At 43.1% G+C, this 22,172-nt stretch overlaps 1 protein-coding gene across 1 annotated transcript; it reads left to right on the top strand.

Annotated features, from left to right (window-relative positions):
• Positions 1–1,984: 1,984 nt before the first annotated feature.
• LOC140467129 (vesicle transport protein GOT1B-like) lies at positions 1,985–19,206 on the top strand. The gene is made up of 5 exons (XM_072563195.1): positions 1,985–2,049; positions 5,268–5,359; positions 6,819–6,997; positions 9,657–9,738; positions 19,156–19,206. Exons 1-5 carry the CDS (start codon positions 2,025–2,027, stop codon positions 19,204–19,206), a joined length of 429 nt encoding a protein of 142 aa, XP_072419296.1. The 5' UTR covers positions 1,985–2,024.
• The last annotated feature ends 2,966 nt before the right edge of the window (positions 19,207–22,172 follow it).

The following is a 22,172-nucleotide window of genomic DNA, read 5'->3' as shown; positions in this document are numbered from 1 at the left end:
ATGTCTCCCTCATCCTGGTGGTCACCTATGTGAGGCTGCATCAAGCTGTACTTCAGGCCCCAGCACAGTCACCAAGTATCACTACATACTGATGTTCTACCTGTCCCAGAGTTGGAAAGGATGGGACTGGTCTTAACCCAGTTAGTTGGACCATTCCATGCCATTTGTCACTCATGGAGAAATTTGCGAACAAAACACCTTCAACCTTAATTCCATCAGGAAGTGGTCAGCACGTAGTGTCCTTGAGGCCCTGTGGGAAAAGGAGAGGGTGAATCCTGTTGATTTGCCCCCTGACCAATCCACTGTTGTTTGTAATATATGTAAATAATTTGTAGGAAAATGTAGTTGGCCTGATTAGGGAGTTTACGAATGACAGAAAGATTGGAGGAGTTGCAGACAGTGAGGATTACCAAAGTATTCAGTGGGATATAGAAAGGCTTGGGTGAAGAAATGGCAGATTGAGGTTAATCTGAACAAATGCAAGGTGGAGAAGGCCCGAGACTTGCGTTAGTCTCTCCTTGACAGAGTGGGAGGGGGAGTTAAAGTGGTCAGCCACAGGGCGGTGGGGTTGTTTAGTGCGTGTGTCCCAGAGATGTTCTCTGAAATGTTCTGCAAGTTGGCGTTCTGTGTCCCCAATGCAGAGGAGACCACATCAGGAGCAACGGACACAGTAGATGATATGTGTGGAAGTGCAGGTAAATCTCTGTTGGATGTGAAAGGATTCTTTGGGGCCATAGATGGAGGTGAGGGGAGAGATGTGGGCACAGGTTTTACACCTCTTGTGGTGGTTCAGTGGTTAGCACTGTTGCCTCACAGCGCCAGGGTCCCAGGTCCGATTCTGGCCTCGGGTGACTCTCTGTGTGGAGTTTGCACATTCTCCACGTGTCTGTGTGGGTTTCCTCTGGGTGCTCCGATTTCCTTCCGCAGTCCAAAGATGTGCAGGTCAGGTGAATTGGCCATGCTAAATTGCCCATAGTGTTAGGTGCATTAGTCAGAGGGAAATGGGTCTGGGTGGGTTACTCTTCAGTAGGTCGGTGTGGACTGGTTAGGCCAAAGAGCCTGTTTCTACACTGTAGGGAGTCTAGGTAGTCTAGTCATAAAGAGGTTTATAAAATTATGAGGGGCATGGTACGTGTATGGAACGAGCTGCCAGAGGAAGTGGTGGAGGCTGATACAGGTGCAACATTTAAAAGGCATCTGGATGGATATATTAATAGGAAGGGTTTGGAGGGATTTGGGCTGGGTGCTGGCAGGTGGGATTAGATTGGGTTGGGATATTTGGTCAGCATGGATGAGTTGGACAGAAGGGTCTGTTTCCGTGCTGTAGATCTCTATGACTCTCCGACTCTATGGCATAGACAGAATGGATAGTCAGTGTCATTTTCATAGGATAGAAATGTCAATTACTCAGGGACATAGGTTTAAGGTAAAAAGGGGCAAGGTTAATAAAGGTGTGAGAGGGAAGCTTTTAATGCAGAGGGTAGTAAGTGCACAGAATGTGCTGCCAGCGGCAGTGGTGGAGACAGATGCAATGGCTATATTTAAGAAGCATCTTGACAGATATGTAAATAGATAGGGAATAGAGGGATATAGGCAGGTTTATAATTTAGAAAGGCATCATGTGTCAGCACATTCTTGGTGGGCCGAAGGGCCTATTCCTGTGCTAAACTGTTCTTTGTTCTAAATGCACAGTTGTGGGTGTGTTATATCAAGCCAACTTGGAATCATACTGTGACCTCCCAGCAGACCGCAAGTCTCTGGATATTGCCTTGGTTTTATGATTTAAGATTGAGAATTACGATTAAGAAGCATTACTGTAGTTGATATGCCGGAGATAGTGGAATGGACTTTCACCACAGTCCCTGAGGTCATGTTTGCTCCATAAATGTTTCCACATTCAATCAGACTCATTGTTCGAGCCAAAGGTCACATTTTGCAACAACTCGAGTACGTCTGGAAAGCAGTCAGAATCTGGATTAAATATCACATGTATTCTTCTTGTTTATTAAAAAAAATTGAAGAAAATGATCTCTTTAACTGACACGCAGAGTAAGTATTGGCACAGGGGAAGGTATGGTGCACGTGTTTTGGAAAGCTGAGGCTTTGCAAATGGTTGAATGTCTCCAAAGTTATTGATTAGTGCTCAGAGTTATATTGACTCGCATTGACCTGGAAAACCATCTGCCGGAAATTTTAAGAAAGAATTCACCAACATGAAAACAGAAGGAGTCACTACTACTTCAAGCTCTGGCATGTAATTCCCAACTCTTTAGGCTTCGCTGAGCATCTGGTGTGAATTACAGTCTGTTGCATTCCAAAGATTTCTTTTCACGAGTCCTCTACTCGCTGAGTCTCACACACCTAACAGCTGATGCAGTTAAGATCTGTACCGCAAGCAGAACTTCACCCAAATCCTGCGGGTGTTAAGACGGGGGAATTGCCAGGGTGACTGTGTAAGGTCTAAGCTTATCCTCCCTCCATCCACTCAGACCCTCAAGCCTGCTTCATCATTCAGTGTAGACATGGCTGGTCTGAATGCAATCTCTAATTCCCTAGCTACTCTGATGTCACTGCTTCCCAACCAATTTTCCTGAAGGAGATCCCAAATCAAAGTTGGAAGATAGTCATGACCCTGAGGGCTGTGAGACCAGCAGTAGGTGAGGGAGGGTGGGAGTCGGGTGGTAGTAGGAGGTGGCTGAGATGCTCTGGAGGAGGTAGAGAAAAGGATTATCAGAATGTTACCTCATCCGAGGGATTTTAGCTATGAAGAAAGATTGGGTCGACTGAATTTGTATTCACTAGAATGCAGGAGGTTGAGGGATGACCTGATAAAAGTTTATAAGATTGTGAATGGCATGGATACAGTGGAAAATATGAGGCTTTTTCCCAGGGTGAAGGGTCAATTTCTAGGGGACAGTTTCATGATACGGGGGGATGTTTAAAAGAGAAAAGGCTAATTTTTACACACAAAGAGTTAAGAGTACCTGTAAGCACAGCCACAGGAGGTGGTGGACACAGACATAACAGGCCCCTTTTAAATCTTACCCCCTTACCTTCATACTGAATTTTCATTTTGCAGACAGAGGATCCCGAGACTGAGTTTTGCTGTTCAGCTACTGCTGGGCCTGGAATTGTGCAACAGCAAGCAGGAGTTTGTTTTATAAAGAAGAAGTCCACAATTCACAGCCACATTGCAACTAAATCACGTCTAATAAGCATGCATTATAGGAGAACTACCTGTACACTAACTTCAGAAATAATGTAGAGAAAAGAACACCTCTTTGTTCATAGTTAAAAGTCACACAACACCAGGTTATAGTCCAACAGGTTTAATTGGAAGCACTAGCTTTCAGAGTGCCGCTCCTTCATCAAGTGATAGTGGAGGGCTCAATCCTAACACACAGAACTTATTGCAAAAATTTACAGTGTGAACTTTGTTAATGACTTTCTTCCACAGCACAGAAGCCTTTGATGTGCTTTGGAAGGTGCTACAGTAATGTGGAAGCCTTACTAACTTCACAAACATCATTTGTCTCCTACATGACAAAATAAAAGCAACAGTTCTGTGCAAAGGCTCATCACAGATCCCTGGAAAAGTAGATGTTAAGTGGGGTGTGTCTGTGCACACTTTCTTGTAATAATGCTGTAACTTACTACTGACAGGCTCTCCCAGCTGTGGATATTTTTCACACTGATGGTAAGCTCATCGACTTCAACCAGTTTTAATGCCACAATCAAGATAACAACTAGTCTGTGACAGAACACCAGCATGATTGTCTGAAAGCTAGTGTTCACTTTGAAGAACAGACAGCTGATTTGCGCACCAGGGACTATAAAGGCATGGGACTTTTCCTGAATACCAGCAAGACAAAATCCACACCAAATGGATCAACTCCGAGATCTTAGGTCTGAATTATATAAGTCGGGCAACCCTGATCTAACCAGGAAATCCAGATACAACTTTTGCAAGGCTATCAAAGATATCGGAGCACAATTAGGCTGTTCAGCCCATTGAGTCTGCTCTGCCATTTGATTCTGGCTGATATGCTTCTTACCCCTCTCATCAGAGGTGCCAAGACAGAAACCCAAACTAAGCTTGAGACCCAGGCCAACCAAACAGACACCTGTCATTTGTTACAAGGCTTACACGTTATAACAGACTACAAAACAAAGTCAAACAGAATCGCAGGCAACAGTACACCTCTACCCAATGAACTCAATGCACTCTATGCTCACTTTGAACATAAGGTCAGTGAAACAATGTTACCTATCCCAACAGCCTCAGTTGCACCCGTATCAACGGTCACTCCAAAGATGTTATATCAGCCTTCTTGAGAGTGGACCCAAGGAAAGAAACTTGCCCAGGTGGAGTCCCTCTCCTGCACTGTCCTCACCATGTGCTTCCTTTGTCTGTACATCTCCCTTTTAAAACTGCTGTTGTTTTGACTTTTTTTCCCCAAAGTTCCAAAACAATGCGACAGCATATAAAACAGTAATTGCTGCTCCTGGAATTTGAGGAAATCACCTCCAACGCCTAAAATACCTCAAAAAAAGGAGCAACTCTTACAGCCAGAGATTTTTCCCGTCCTCCATCTTGGATTAGCTATAGGGAGAGGCTGAACAGGCTGGGGCTGTTTTCCCTGGAGCGTCGGAGGCTGAGGGGTGACCTTATAGAGGTTTACAAAATTATAAGGGGCATGGATAGGGTAAATAGGCAAAGTCTTTTCCCTGCGGCCGGGGAGTCCAGAACTAGAGGGTTTAGGGTGGGAGGGGAAAGATATTAAAGAGACCTAAGGGGCAACGTTTTCACACAGAGGGTGGAACGTGTATGGAATGAGCTGCCAGAAGAAGTGGTGGAGGCTGGTATAATTGCAACATTTAAAAGGCATTTGGATGGGTCTATGAATAGGAAGGGTTTGGAGGGATGTGGGCCGGGTGCTGGCAAGTGGGACTAGATTTGGTTGGGATATCTGGTCGGCATGGATAGGTTGGACCAAAGGGTCTGTTTCCGTGCTGTACATCTCTATGACTCTATGATTATTACGACATTTAAGAAGCATATGTATGATTACATGAATGGGAAGGGAATAGAAGAATACAGATCCTGTAAGTCAAGATAGTTTTAGTATGGAATGGCAAAATGTGTCAACATAGACTTGGAGGGCAGAAGGGCCTCTTCCTGTGTTGTATTGTTTTTTGTTCTTTGTATATTAAGAAGTATTAAAAACTTAGGAGTGCACCATTCATATAGATGTGATCTTTTCTAGGGATTGGAGTGGGACTGATAGGATTTGGAGTTTTTTTCCTTCTGATGGGCATCCTCTTATATTTTGACAGAGTGCTACTTGGATTTGGAAATGTGAGTATTTCTTTTTTGAAAATATGTGGGAGTTGGGTGGATTGCTGAAGTTCACAGTACAGAAAAGAATCTCGAGAGGAGCATAACTAAACGGTCTCAGAAAACACATGTGACAGTACGAAATTTTAGTTTGGAGAGGAAACCCTGTGTACATAAAAGATTAAATTGGTTCCAATTTTCTTTCCATTATTTAGATTACATTGGATTAGATAGGATACATTCTGTCACAAATACATAACTGTATTTGATCATTGGATTAAATCATTTTCTATTACTGTGTAAATTGATTTCATGTTTCAAATGCAGTTTCATAATGTTCTACATTATTTGAAGATAAATGGACTTTTATTAAAGCAAAATACAAAATGGTTTTGCTTTATTATAAATTTGTTTCCTTGGGAACTGACCTTTTTGCCAGTGGAAATAATTTCTCCTTATCTGTTCTATCACTGCTCCTCAATTTAGAATGTATTGATTAAATAGCGTCATTGCCTTCACAACTCTGAAGATAACAATCCAAGTACCTCACCCACTTAATTGTCCTTCTTTCCCCCTCCCCGCTTAATCCTCCCTCCCTCTCCCCCTCCCCCTTCCCCTTAATCCTCCATCCCTCGCCCCTTACCTCCTTTATCCTCCCTCCCTCTCCCACACCCCCTTAATCCTCTCTCTCTCCCCTCACCCGCTTAATTGTCCCTCCCTCCCCCTCACCCACTTAATCCTCCCTCCCTCTCCCTCTCCCCCTTAATCCTCCCTCCCTTTCCCTCACCCCCTTAATCCTTCCTCCCTCTCCCCTCTCCCCCTTAATCCTCCCTCCCTCTCCCCTCTCCCCCTTAATCCTCCCTCCCTCCCCCTCACCCCCTGCATCCTCTCTCTCTCCCCTCACCTCCTTTATCCTCCCTCCCTCTCCCCTCATCCCATTAACCCTCCCTTCCTCTTCCCCTACATACTGAAAGAATTGATTCAAAATGCCCTCTGGGCATTCAGGGATGGGCAGCAAATGCTGCTCCAGCCAGCAATGACGACACCCCGTGAATGATGTTTAAAAGCACATGAACACTGGTATGATAGACATTGTTGCAGAGACTATAAGGAAGATGCTGTTGGAAGGTTGTACTCCTTTGAGATCCTAAGCTGTTCTCCCAATCCCACATAACACCATCATGGTTGGTTGCACTCCTCCCTTCCAGCATTAACTCTTCCAGACCATTGCACCTTTATAAAACATTAATTGCATCAAAGGATATGAAGATAGTAAGTAAAAATCGTGTCGTGGTAGATGATCAGCCATGATCTGTTTGAATGGCAGTGTAGGTACTTTGGGTCAAATGACCTACTCCTGCTCATCCTGTCCCTGTCCTTATGCTAGTAAATCTCTGCTGTACCCCCTTCAAAGCATTCATGTCCTCCCTAAATTGTGAAGTGGGTACAATACTGGAGTGTTGCTGTTTTTTCCTGTCAGATTCTCTTTGTGTCTGGCCTTCCCTTCATCACTGGGCTGCAGAACACATTCCGATTCTTCATCCAAAGGCAGAAGCTGAAAGGTTCAAGTTTCTTCCTGGCTGGAATTCTGCTGGTGCTCCTGCGATGGCCGGTGCTTGGAATGCTCTGTGAAAGCTACGGATGTTTTCTACTTTTCAAGTAAGTCTCATTTCTGTGAGAAATACTTAGGCTGGGGAGGGCATGTTAATGGATCAGAGACCTGACAACCTGCAGGAAAAGGAACTCATCCACTGTCTCCCTGTGAGAGCCACAAATCTACCACACACATGGCACAGTGGCTCAGTGGTTAGCACTGCTGCCTCATAATGCCAGTGACCTAGGTTCAATCCCAGCTTTGGGTGACTGTCTGTGTGGAGCTTGCATGTTCTCCCCATGTCTGTGGGGGTTTCCTTCCACAGTCCAAAGATGTGCGGGTTGTGTGAATTGGCCATTCTAAATTGTCTATACTGTTCTGGGATGTGTTGGTTAGTCAGGATAAATGTTGAGTAATTGGGAATGGGTCTGGGTGGGATTTTCTTTGGAGAGTCAGTTTGGACTTATTGAGCTGAAGGGCCTGTTTCCTCACTGTAGGGATTCTATGATTAATTGACGCCAGATCTAATGATAGCACTTCCGGTGCATGGAGGCATATTCTTTGGACCCCTCTCTCTCTCACTGACTGACCTTAATACTGCTTTTCCATTTAAGTGACCTGTTAAAAATCATACAACAAGCCCCAACCTTGTTCCTAGACAAGGACTAAATGAAACTTGCATTGGAATATCTTGTGTCTTAACTGTTGCAATCTCCAGCAAAGTCACTCTCAGCAGCCCACATGGACACAGCAATTTTCTTTTCATGCGTTCATAATTTAACTTTTAAATTCCTCTTAACAGAAAACATTGTACATCCACTAATATCATTTATTGTATCCGTTGCTCCCGATGCGGTCTCCTCTACATTGGGGGGACTGGGCGCCTCCTAGCAGAGCGCTTTAGGGAACATCTCCGAGACACCCGCACCAATCAACCACACCGCCCCGTTGCCCAACATTTCAACTCCCCCTCCCACTCTGCCGAGGACATGGAGGTCCTGGGCCTCCTTCACCGCCGCTCCCTCACCACCAGACGCCTGGAGGAAGAACGCCTCATCTTCCGCCTCGGAACACTTCAACCCCAGGGCATCAATGTGGACTTCAACAGTTTCCTCATTTCCCCTTCCCCCACCTCACCTTAGTTCCAAACTTCCAGCTCAGCACTGTCCCCGTGACTTGTCCGGACTTGTCCTACCTGCCTATCTCCTTTTCCACCTATCCACTCCACCCTCTCCTCCCTGACCTATCACCTTCATCCCCTCCCCTACTCACCCATTTTACTCTATGCTACTTTCTCCCATCCCCCACCCTCCTCTAGCTTATCTCTCCATGCTTCAAGCTCACTGTCTTTATTCCTGATGAAGGGCTTTTGCCCGAAACGTCGATTTCGAAGCTCCTTGGATGCTGCCTGAACTGCTGTTCTCTTCCAGCACCACTAATCCAGAATCTGGTTTCCAGCATCTGCAGTCATTGTTTTTACCTTATTGTAATTTACAGCCATCCTTGTCTCCCAGTGCTATCACTTCACCATCATCAGCTCAACCTTCCAGTATTTTATATGGCAAAGGACTTTGGTGAGGAGAAAAAGACTCACTAATTGGACCCACTCAAGCAAAATCCAACCAGAGTTTTTTTTATTTCTTTCATCAGATTTAGTTTAACATATGACTGAGGGAATGGATGATGGATTAACTTCTGGGGCACCTGAGATCTGGCTGCCTTGATCTGAAGCAGAATATTCATTGGGGGAGAGTAAAGTTTGATCAATAAAAATGCACACAAAGATGTACTTTATAAATCTCTTGCCTACATGCAAAATTAGATTGAAAAAATGTGGTCAGGATTATGTTTTAAGCCTAGTAATCCAGAATTGGAAACTACAAGTCCAGTAGGTTCAAATCCTAACAGCACAGTTTGAGAATTCCAATTTGGTTTGGCAAAAACCTGGACATTAGAGGTTGCTGTTAGTAAAAGTAATTATGAAGTTGTTGGGTTGTCTAAGAACCCACCCTGGTTACCATTAAGGTACAGTCAAGTCACCTGTTGGATTATAGGGCTGCTGTCTCATTACAGAGAGATGACTGCTTATGGTTTAACCAGAGGGTCACCATGCCTCAGGCGATGGGGGAATTTGAGAAGAAGTGTCGTTCATGGTAACCTCAGCCAGGGCAGGAATTGAATCCTTACTGTTTTTACTGGCTTACCAGTACTGAAGTCTATGTTTCTCTCTTTGTCTGACTGAAAAGTGGCTAGGCTCAATAATTTAAGACTGGGATCGTTGTCCTCAGGGCAATGCCACTTTGCTTGGGTCAGGGACAGTACCCTCTGTGCTTGGGTCAAATGTAATGCCAGCTATACTGGCTGGGGGTGGGGGACTCTGTGTTCTTTTGGAAGTGGGGCCACCTGCCTCAGTTCAAGTGCTTTTGATCGTTTTCAAGGTGGGAGCTCCTGTACCCAGTGCTCAGTTTGGGATATCGCGAGTGGAGCACAGACTGGGAGCAGCACTGGACACTACGCTTCCTGTCCCTAAGTCTGGCTGAAGTCCTTCCCTTAATTATCCTCAGTGCAACTGAGCATGGGCAGTACACGGTGCCCAATGACATTCACATCGCGAAAAGAAAGAGAAAACCACAAACGTGTTTAAAGTCAAGATTTAGAAAACTCTTCTAATTTAAGAAAATGTCAAATTAATTAACCTTTCTCAATGTGGAACTGTTTTCCCAGGGGCGCACTTCCAATTGTTTCGGAATTACTCTCCAAGATTCCCATCCTGAGTCTCATCTTTCCACTCCCTGGACTCAGCACGGTAAGACACTCCTCAGCATCACCCGTTCATTATGGGTTTGTTTCCAATGAAACGGTGATGCTTAAGAGCATTTTTGGAATGTTTCCAATGAAACGCAGCCAACATATTGCTCTGTTGACTGTGGCTCAGATGGGAGAGCACTTGTCTCTGTAATTGTAAAGTCCCTGCTTCAAGTCATACTTGAGAGCTTGAAATGGTAAGGCTGACACTGAGGTAGTCCTGTCTTTCAGATGCGATGTTAGACCAAGGTCCCATCTGCTTGGTGAATGTAAAATAATACTATGATGTTATTTTGTGGGAGGGTTAACCTTGATGCCATTGGCCAATATCTGTCCCTCAAACACATTGTAAAAAAATCCAATTTGTTCAGTCATGGCTGCAATGTTAATCAAATTCATATGTTTTTAAAAAAGTGATTTGTTGGCACAATACAAGAATTGACCTGTAATGTTGACATAACCAAAGCAGAAGATAATAAGTTGGGAAAGTAACTTGCACAGAAATTGAATTCTATTTCACATTCCTGAATACCAATTGAAATAATATGGGCCTGGCTTTTCTGCACATCTGCCAGGTTACTGTTCTTGACCCAAGCCATGAGGATAGTCAGTCCCAGTCCCAAATTACGTCTCAACCAGTGTGTTTCTGTCTATCTTTCCATGTGCTGAAATTGCTCTCTATCTCGATGCAAAAATGTTTCTCTTTATCTCTTTGTGGTGCTGTTCTTGTCTGTCTCTCTATGCTCTCTGCAACATGGCTAATGCAATATTCCATGAAACCAAATGTACCAAGTTAAATTCATCAGTGTTGGTTTTGTCAAAATGATTAGTTTCTGTTTTAATCCGCATTCACTGCCAGTGTAGTGATAAATAATACATTCTCGACCTTAAATTTAAACTTATGCTTGCGTGTGTTTAATGTTAGTATTTCTCATGCATATAAACGAAAAAAAACTATTAAGATTCAGATCAAACTGCTCAATAATGTATAGGTAAGTAAAAACTGTGAATTGGTTTTAATGTTGGAACTGTAACTTAGAATAATCAAAATTGTATTTGTAGTTTCTCACTGAAGGAGACACATTTATTCAATATAATAGTTAGCTTGATTATATCCTGCTCCATGCCTACTGGGGATGTTAATCCACTGTCTCATTGACATACATCATCAATATTAATATTAAAGCTACTCCCCCACAGAAGATTTAAGCAGTTGCAATCTAAGAAAGGAGGCAGGCAATTTCTTTAAAGTCCAACTTTGGCAGTTAAATAAAATCTAGAAAGTGCAAATTGCCGAACACTGGTTAGGAATTCAGTTGCAGCATTTGCTTAGTGCACTGTATTTTCATCTTTGTCATCTAATTCCCGGCCTCACATTCCTGAATGTCAGCAGTTATTGCCCATCCCCAATCGCCTGTGATTTCAGAAGATGGTGATGGGTTGCTTTCTTCATCAGTAGTAGTTCATGTGGGAGGTGATGGCTTAGTGATTTTGTTAATCCAGAAACCCAGGTAATGTCCATGGAATCCTGCCATGGCAGATGGTGGAATTTGAAATCAATAACAATCTGGAATTAAGAGTTTAATAATGATCATGAATCCATTGTCATTTGTCCAAAAACCCATCTGGTTCACTAATGCCCTTTAGGGAAGGAAACTGCCATCCGTACCTGATATGGCCTACATGTGACTCCAGACCCACAGCAATGTGGTTGACTCTTAACTGCTCTCTGGATAATTAGGGATGGGCAATTAATATTGACCTAGTCAGTGATCCCCTCATCCCCTCACCATGGGTTTTTAAAAATGTGGGGTAGGTACACCCATCATGCCGGTGGGTAAGGAACTTTCTTTTGAAAATTTGAGTCAGGATGGTGAGTGATTTGTTGGGGGAACTTGCTAGATGGTTATGATGGGGCAAAGACAGCAGGTACACCACCAAGTTCCCCTCCAAGCCACTCAGCATTCTGATTTGGAAATATATCCAGGATTTTGACCCAGAGACCATCAAGGCAAAACGTTGCTGGGAAGTATGGTGGGTGATGGTGTTGCCATGAACTTACTGCCCTTTTTGTTCTTAGTGGTAGAAGGTCCTGGTTTGACAGGTGCTATCAAAGTAGACTTGAAGAGCTGTGACACTGCAACTTAAGAGATTGGATAAGTTTTCCTCCTTCCTCACCCTAATGCCCTGGTCATAGCTCACTTTGAGAAAGAAAATATAGGAAGAAACACAAGCACTAATGTAGCACTTTTGCTGGCCTCAGACACCTTCCAACCAGTTAAGTAACTTGTAGAAGAGACACCATTGTTGTCATCAACTAGGAGAAAATGAGGACTGCAGGTGTTGGAGATCAGAGTCGAGAGTGTGGTGCTGGAAAAGCACAGCAGGTTAGGCAGCATCCGAGGAGCAGAAGAATCAATGTCTCAGGCATAAGCCCTTCATCAGGAATAAGGCATGTAGGCTGAGGGGCTGAGAGATAAATGGGAGGATGGTGGGGCTGGGTGTAAGGTAGCTGGAGATGCAATAGTGAAATGAAGGTGGGGGAGAAGTGAATAGGTCAGAGAGGAGGGTGGAGTGGATAGATGGGAAAGACGATGGATGGGTCAAGAAGGCTGTGCTGAGTTAGAGGCTTGGGCTGGGAAAAGGAGGGGGGAGGGGAAATGAGGAAACTGGTTACCGTTTTAGTAACTTAACTTCACCGTTGTTATAATGTACAGCACCCAATTTGCATATAGTCAGGCCCTTCAACAGCAGTGAGATAACTGACCAGATAATCTACACCAGTGGTTTGAGAATATTGAGAGCATTTAATATTGGCCGGGAACAGCGTGGGGAGGGGGTGGGTGTGCAGGCTTTTACAATCATGTGTGAGTGAGGATCCTTGCCCTATTTTGAAAGCTTGATCACATAACCCAGACCAACACTATAGTACAATACTGAGGGAGTGCTACACATTAGAGAGCAGTGTTCCCTTTAAGCTGCGCAGTCTGTTTTGGAGGTTGCTGTTGTGCACAGATTTTGGATATGTGCAGAAGACAAATAGAGGAAATAGTGGCAGAATGTGCCATTTTATGACTAAGATATTTATTATGGCCTGCATCTTCTTTAATATAAAGTGCCTGACCAGTGCTGTTAGTTGAGAGGTAAATATTGACCAATGAAAGTGAGTGAGAAATGCTTCCCCCATTGAATTTGCAAGCTACCCTGAATTTCCTTGGTACCATGGAGTCCTACTATATTTGAATGTGTTCCTTTAAGGCTGCTTCAACTAACTATTCAAGCAGCAATATTATATATGATTAACATCCCTTGTGAATGCTTTTCAAATGTCCTTTCACAAATCCTATCTTCGGTCAGGTTTATTAGTTTTATGACATCAATACGACAGGATAGTTTATTGAGGATGTGGTAAACCAATTTATTTGCATACATGGAGAACAATGCTGCCTATAAGTCACTTAATAATCATTAATAGGGTTTAATGTCACAATATATTTTGGGGCTTAAACGACATGCTATACAATAACTTTTATTTGTACACATTAGTACAATAAATCCTCAGTATCCGTGAAATCACGAATTGCAAATTCAATCATCTGAGCGAAAAATAAGTATCAGCAAAAGTCAACATCCACTGGCAAAACTCATTTATCCAAAGTAGGCTTAAAGAGTTGCTCCAGTGCATCTTGTAGATTGGATACATTTTCCTGCTTCCTCGTCCTAATACTCCAGTCACAACTCACCTTGAAAAAATGAGGAAGGAAACATTTTCACGAATGTGCCATGAATGATGACCTCAGTAGGCACCTTATAACCAATTAAGTAACTTTTAGAAGTGTAATCATTGTTGTAATGTACAGCATCCAATTTGCACACCGAAAGGCCCTTGAAATAGTAATGGAATAAATGACCAGATAATCTATTGTGTGGTTTGAGAACCTTAGTGTCATCCGCAAAGTTACTAACCCATCCTTCTAATCCCACATCCAGATCATTTATAAAAATGACAAACAGCAGTGCCCCAAAACAGATCCTTGCGGCACACCACTGGTAACTGAGCTCTAGGATGAACACTTCCCATCAACCACCATCCTTTGTCTTCTTTCAGCTAGCCAATGTCTGATCCAATTCACTAAATCACCTTCAATCCCGAAACTCTGTATTTTGTCCAATAGCCTACCTTGTGTAACCTAATCAAATTCCTTACTGAAGTGCATATGCACCACATCAACTGCTTTACCTTCATCCACCTGTTTTGTCACCTTCTCAAAGAACTCAATAATGTAAGTTAAGCATGACCTACCCTTCACAAAACCGTGTTGCCTATCCCTAATAAAATTATCTCTTATAACCTTTTGAAGTTGCTTTGTAGGTTAGAATATATTGCCCTTGAACAGATGGTGCCTTCTGGAACCATTGCTATCTTCAGCATGTAGGCATCTTTACATTGGCAGTGGCTCGAGTTGGAGAATGGGTCTGAATAAGAGCTAGATCTGGACACTGTCAAAGGTGGGTGTTTGAGGAATTGGGTGGGTGCCATGTTTCTTCCCCTGTTTGTACTTGGACTCCACCTGAGCCACCTACAGAACTGATGGAGGCAGGAGAAGGAAACTTGTTCCAGGACTTTCACCATGCCGTTGTATGACAGTTCCATGTCAGGATGATCAATGGCTAAGAGACAAACTCATAGGTGTTGGTCTTGTTATGCATTTGTCGTCATCCTTCTAGCTGGTAGGTGTCATGGTTTGGAAGGTGCTGTCAGCAGATGAGTTTCTGTAGTGCTTCTTGAAGGTTCACACAGCTCAAGGAAGTTAACATTGAAAAATTATGTCTGAAAATGACATTGCATTTTTCACTGTTTTTGGTGTACTCAAAGCACTTCACAATCACTGAATTACTGTTAAAGTAATGGAGAATGGAACAGCTAATTTGCACATAAAAAGTTCCTATAATAGAAATGTGACCAGGTAATCTATTAGTGAAGTTGATGGAAATATAAATGTTGAACAGATCCCCAGTGAACTCAGAAAGTGCTGAAACTGTGGAGGATAGAGTTAACATTTCAGAACTGAAAATAAGTGCAGAGAGGCCTGTATCCTGTCACCAAGTCAACCTTTATTTAAATGTGAACAGTACATGAACTTGAACAGCCAGCTCCGAGGCAATCCCTAGACTGAGGAGATCTTCTGAATCTCTTGTTTATAAACATCAGACAGGGCTCCCTGATTGGCCCAGGTTAACAACCCCAATAAAGGATCTCACAGTCAACGAGATTGCCTGGCCTGGTTCCAATCACTATGAGATCGATTTGTCAGAACTGATGTATGTTAGCAGAAGAATCAACTTCCACATTAAAGAAAGGTAATTGAGCTGAAACATTAACTTTGTTTCTCACTCCACAATTTTTAAAATTTATTTATTAATTTGTGGGATGTGGGTGCTGCTGGCTGGTCAGCGTTTATTGCCTGTCCCTATTGCCCTTGAGAAGGTGGTGGTGAGCTGCCTTCTTGAACTGTTGCAGTCTACTTGCTGTGGGTTGACCCACAATGCCGTTAGGGAGGGAATTCCAGGAGTTTGACCCAATGACAGTGAAGTAATGATAATATATTTCCATGTCAGGATGGTGAGTGACTTGGAGAGGAACTTGCAGGGAGTGGTGTTCCCATGTATCTGCTACCCTTGTCCTTCTAGATGGCAGTGCTTGTGAGTTTGGAAGGTGCTATCTGAGGATCTTTGGTCAATTTCTGCTGCTGCTAGACCTGCTGAGGTTTCCACCATTTTCCACATTGAGTTCTGTACCACGTCTTCCATATTCCTTCACACAAGATACTGTAGAATCATTTATGTCCTCCTGAGAAACCAGGCAAGACTTTGGCTAAACATTGGATTAACAGGTGGAATTGGCTGCAAAGCAGCACTCCCTGTGTAGAGTTTTGAAGTGTCAGTCCACATGTTTTGAGGATAAACGCATTGATGAGACTGAGCGATTTCATAACTGACTGACCTACTGTTGTTCCATTCACTGTAGCCTGGATTGTGCATCCAAACCCTTCTTTCTGTTGTCTGTAGGGTCAGCTCATGTAATTGTAAGGCAGACCCCAATTCATGGGCTCTTTACAAAATAACAGCACCAAACTGACAATCTGAAATAGCTCAGCAATGTGCAAATACCTTTTTTATCTTTATGGTTAAGAAAAAGAAGGCAGCATCAGTCTCCAAATTGCAACCCACAGAGTTGAGATATAAAATGCAAGGTAATCTTGTCAGTTTTGAGGGATCTTCACACTTGCTTGTTTGTTTTTCTCTCCAGATGTTGAAGAGATTTAGTGAAGGAGGCTCTTTGAAGTGAAGACAAGCCAAAGAACAAGGAACAACTGAAGAAATCATCTGTTTAAATCAGCCAAAAACTCAGCTTTACTGGACCTGTTTTCAGATAGGACCATACTGTGTAAAACTGATAATTACTCTGGCTGAAAGTTTTAGGAAAGCTGTTATTTCCAATGAACTAGTCAACAGTCTTTCCTTTATTCCTGTTAATCGGAGTTTGTTGACCTACTTGGTTATGGAGTCCACCAATGCTCTATTTCCACCGTTAAATGCTTCCATGGCATTAACATTCTCCACTCCTGTTCTAATCTAGTTTGACAACTATACGAAATCCCTATGCTTCTCTATTTCTGACATCCTGCATATTGTTGATCTGCACCACCACTTGTACCTGTGCCTTCAGTCCTGAATTCTGGAATTTCCATTCATAAAGCTCTTCACCTCTGATCTTCTCATCCTTTGAACAGGTTCCTTAAAGCCAACTCATCAAATAAGCTTTTTCCTACTTGTCCTAACATCTCCTCATGAGGGCTTGGTAAAGCATATTGAGGAGGTTTGCCATGCTGAAATACCATGCAGTTGCAGGTTTTTGCTCTCTAAAGAGAAACTTTACTATTGGTCTTTTTGGTGCTGTCCCTCGCCTGCTTCCTTTACTCCAAATATTCCCTCTGTCTTTTCACTCTTCTCCACAAGCTTTGCCACCGTCATGGATCCTCTGGGATGGCTCAGACGCAAAGGCATTGGACAAAAAAACCCCAAGGAACTGCAGAAATCAGACACAAAAGCAGAAATTGTTGGAAAATCTCAGCAGGTTTGGCAGCCCTCTGTGGAGGGAAGACAGATTTAATGTATTGGGTCTAGTGACCCTTCTTCAGATCAGACCCTTCTGAAAGAAAGGCCACTGGATTCAAAATATTAACTCTGCTTTCTCTCCACCGATGCTGCCAAACCTGCTGAGATTTTCCAACAACTTCTGTTTTTGTTTCTGACAAAGACATTGGTCGTATGTTATACCCTTTTCAATTAAAGTTAGTGATAGATTCACTCAATTGCCTTGGTAGAATGTCCATCTAATTATTTGCTTTGTAATACAGGTTTTGGCTCAATTTTAAAAAAAAATGTTGCAATGCCAGATATCTGTCATTCACTGTGTGTGTGTATTTCTGTGCTTGGGTTAGGGTTAGGGCTAGGCTATATTCAGATAGAATTCTCGGGATTTCTCAGTTGAGGATACAACAAAAGCTTTTGATCTCTTATATACCTGAGGCACAGTCAGCAGCCAACATCACACTGGCTCCTAAAAACAAATCTTAGTCTAAATAATGCCTTTCACTAAGAGACAATTTGCTGACTCCAAATGAAGATTATGTTTCTATGTTTCTGGGTTTTTCTATGGGCATCAAGCTGTTAATAAAATGACATTTTGTTGCTTGATCATACAGAACTTGAGTATTGTTGAAAACAGTGACATGCAGTCAAAGAGATTTTGGCTTTGCACTCTTGATGGAAGCAAGAATACCACATTTCAAAGGGAGTGTGAATTGTTACAATAACAAAATAGAACTGGACAGTCATGCATACAATGGGTGATAATAAGCTTTCTGGCTGGGAGCCATGAGAAAACCCAGGGCAGGCCACCAGCATATACAATGGGCACAGCAGCTCAGTGGTTGGCACTGCTGCCTCACAGTGCCAAGGGACAGTCGGGTAACTGTCTGTGTGGAGTTCCTTGTTCTCCCAGTGTCTGCATGGGTTTCCTCTGGGTGTGCTGGTTTCTTCCCACAGTCCACTGATATGCAGATGAGGTGGATTGGTCTCACCAAATTACCACAGTATGCAGGCTGGGTCGGTTAACCATGGGAAATGCAGGGAAACAAGGATAGGATAGGGTGGTAGGTCTGGGTAGGATGCTCTTTGGAGGGTTGGTGCGACCTGAATGGTCTGCTTCCATGCTTTAGGGATTCTGTGATAATTCACTCACACAATGCACGATCAGCTCATACAACAGGTTTTGTGTGAATTTTTTAAAATAATTCATTCATTGCTGGCTTTGCCAATATTTATTGTTTGTCCCTGATTGCATTTGAGAAGGTGGTGAAGAGCTCCCTTCTTGAACTGTTGCAGAGGTTTGTGTGCTGCAGATGCCCTCACTGTGCTAAGGTTCCTGATGAGCACAAAATATAAAGCTTTGACAGAGCTCCAGGATTTTAACCAAGCGACAGTGAAGGAGTGACAATATGTTTCCAAATCAGGATGGTGTGTGGCTTAGGTAGTGGTGTTCCCATGTATCTGCTGCCCTTGTCGAAGCTTAGCTAAGTGTGAGGTGATTCACTTTGGTAAGAGTAACAAAAAGCTGGGGTACTGGGCTAATGGTCAGATACTTGGTAGTGTGGATGAGCAGAGGGATCTTGGTGTCCATGTACACAGATCTCTGAAAGTTGCCACCCAGGTAAATAGTGCGGTGAAGAAGGCATATGGTGTACTGGCTTTTATTGGTAGACGAATTGAGTTCCGGAGTCCTGAGGTCACGTTGCAGTTGTATAAGACTCTGGTGTGGCCGCATCTGGAGTATTGTGCGCAGTTTTGGTCGCCATACTATAGGAAGGATGTGGAGGCACTGGAACGGGTGCAGAGGAGGTTTACCAGGATGTTGCCTGGTATGGTAGGAAGATCGTATGAGGAAAGGCTGAGGCACTTGGGGTTGTTTTCATTGGAGAAAAGAAGGTTTAGGGGTGACTTGATAGAGGTGTACAAGATGATTAGGGGTTTAGATAGGGTTGACCGTGAGAACCTTTTTCCACGTATGGAGTCAGCTATTACAAGGGGGCATAGCTTTAAATTAAGGGGTGGTAGGTATAGGACAGATGTTAGGGGTAGGTTCTTTACTCAGCGAGTCATGAGTTCATGGAATGCCCTGCCAGTAGCAGTGGTGGACTCTCCCTCTTTATGGGTATTTAAGCGGGCATTGGATAGGCATATGGAGGATAGTGGGCTAGTGTAGGTTAGGTGGGCTTGGATCGGCGCAACATCGAAGGCCAAAGGGCCTGTACTGCGCTGTATTCTTTTATGTTCTATGTTCTTGTCCTTCTAGATGGTAGAAGCCATGGGCTTGCAAGGAGCTGTTGGCGATTTGGTGAGTTAGTGCACTGGAGGTGGTACACATTGATGCTACTGCGCAGCTGAGGTGAAGGGAGTATATTTTTAAGATGTTGGATGGGCTGCTTTGTACTGGAGTCCAGTAAGTAATGAGGTTACTCATGTATATGTTTCCATGATTATCCGTGTTCAGTTGACAAAATTGGGATGCACCATGGCCAATAGAGAGCTACTATTATTACTTAAACAGCAAGGTGGTCTTGATTGACTCTTTCTGTGCAGTATTCCTCTAGAATTCTAAGATTCTACTGGTTACTGCTGAACATGACATTTCAAAGCATTACTGATCTATGTTTTTATTTATCATTTTGATTTGGAAGAATTAGGTGCTGAATGGTGGACAGACTACAATTGCCTATTGTAGATATTATAATAAAATCAAATAGTAGGTAGTCTGAGGGAATGACACATTCAGAATAAATGATGCCCAGGTAAAATGATACAAAAACAGAGAAGTTGCTAGAAAACCTCAGCAGGTTTGGCAGCGTCTGTGAAGAGAAATCAGAGTTAATGTTTTGGGTCCGTTGACCCTTCCTCCGAACTGATGTTAATTAGGAAAATGTTGGTATAGCCCAGGTAAAAATGTTGAATCATAACTTTCTTCATGATATGGTGTGGAGAAGCCTGGGACTGGGGTGGTCAAGGTTAAAAATCCCACAACACCAGGTTACAGTCCAACAGGTTTATTTGGAAGTACTAGCTTTTGGAGTGTTGCGCCTGTTGGACTATAACCTGGTGTTGTGTGATGTTTAACTTTCTTCATGACATAGATTCGAATGAGTCCAACACCGGCACCTCTGTATCACAGAACAGAGAACATAGAAAGGTACAGCAAATGAACAGGCCCTTCAGCCATCTAGTGTGTGCCGTCCATAACACTGCTCTAAACTAATCCCATTTGTCTGCACATAGTCCATATCCCTCTATTCCCTGTCTGTTCATGTGTCTATTTAAACACCTCTTCAACATTGCTATCATATCAGTTTCGACCACCTCACCTGGTAGCACACTCCAAGCACCTGCCACCCTCTGTGTAAAAGATTTGCCTTGCACATCTCCTTTAAACATACCCCCTCACCTTAAACATTGTTTTTGATATTTCCACCCAAGAAGACTTCAACTATACAGCCTACCCATGCATCCCATAATTTTATATATTTTTATCAGGTTTCCCCTCAGCCTCCATCATAGATAGGATTGATGCAGGATTCAGCACTAGAAAAAAATCAGAGACACAATTCTGACCCATCTGAGGCACATTAATGCTAAAATGATAAGAGAGAAAGGTGGTGAATTATTTTCTTGGAATAATCCATTTTTTATCACAGTTTGGAGGAGGACACAGACAGCTTTAATGAAATATTGGAATATTCAAACTGAAAGGACCTTTAGGGGCATAAATCCATCTATGATTCTTCTATATTTCAATGTGCTGTTGCAAACTTCTTTTATCTGTGAGGTATTTTCAATTTGGAGTAATATGGTCAAAGCTGATGATTAAGGGGCTGGGATAATCTTGCTGTAGTAGAGTCATAAAGGTGTAAAGCACAGAAACAGACCCTTCCAATCAATCTAGTTCCACCTGCCAGCACCCAGCCCATATCCCTCCAAACCCTTCCTATTCATATACCCATCCAAATGCCTTTTAAATGTTGTAATTGTACCAGCCTCCACCACTTCCTCTGGCAGCTCATTCCATACATGTACCACCCTCTGCGTGAAAATGTTGCCCCCTTAGATCTCTTTTACATCTCTCCCCTCTCACCCTAAACCTATACCCTCTCGTTCTGGGCTCCGCCACTCCAGGAAAAAGACTTTGTCTATTTATCCTATCCATGCCCCTCATAATTTTATAAACCTCTATAAGGTCAGCCCTCAGCCTCTGACGCTCCAGGGAAAACTGCCCAAGCCTATTCTGCCTCTCCCTATAGCTCAGTCTCCAACCCTGGCAACATCCTGGTATATCTTTTCTGAACCCTGTCAAGTTTCACTGGCCTCACACTCTGCTTGCAGCTCTCTCATCCTCAGTTTAAAAAGGAAGGAACAGAAGAATGTTTCAGCAGAGAATCAGGCCATTCGCCCCAACTAGCCTATGCTTCTGCTTCACGTGAGTGTCCCCCTGCCCCTTTTCATCTAACTCCATCAGCAATTCTTCTCTTCCTTTCTTCTTCATTTTTTAAAAACCTAGTTTACTCATCTACTCCTTAAATGTACCTTTCTGACTCACCTCAACAACACCTCATTGTAGAATGTTATTATTTCTCTGGCATGGGTAATCTTGCGTGGAGTACAATGAGATTCTTCTGGTACCCGCCAAAATCTCCTTCCTGTCGATGGGGCCTTAACTATATGAATTACCTCTCCCCCTCTGTGTGACAAGGCAGAAGTCTGCTGCCCAGGCTATTCGTGGAAACACGGACTGGATATGTCATGAAGCCCATGCTGAAATGGCTCTCCTCATATTTCCTACCTATCTCCCTCCATCCCCACCACCATCATGGGATGGGGAATTACCCGAGTGATAGATTATATGCTGGATTAACCAGGAACTTCCCATTGTTGTGTCTTAGGGAGGAGATTGAAGTCTGTGATATTGGTTTATGGAACAATGGTGTTGGAGGAAGAGTAGTGAACAACTCTGTATGAAATAAGGTCAGTAACAGTCTGAAAGTCTATGGCTTTGTTTGGTTACAGAGGTTATAGCCAACTGAAGGCTAGAAGATGATATCCACTTACAATCTAGGCCTTTATTTATTAGTTGATGGAATGTGGGCACTTCTGGCTGGACCAGCATTTATTGCCCATTACTAATTGCCCAAAAGGCAGTTAACAGTCACGAGTAGGCCAGGCCATGTCAGAGCAGCAGATTTCCTTCCCTATAGGGACATTGTCACTGACAATACTTTCATCATTAGACTCTTATTTTTGAGATTTTTATGAAATTCATGGTCT

The sequence above is a fragment of the Chiloscyllium punctatum genome, chromosome 45 (genome assembly GCF_047496795.1).
Source record: "Chiloscyllium punctatum isolate Juve2018m chromosome 45, sChiPun1.3, whole genome shotgun sequence".
Lineage (NCBI taxonomy): Eukaryota > Metazoa > Chordata > Chondrichthyes > Orectolobiformes > Hemiscylliidae > Chiloscyllium > Chiloscyllium punctatum.
Note: the sequence above shows the minus strand (reverse complement) of the source record. Positions and strands in the feature narration are given on the sequence as shown.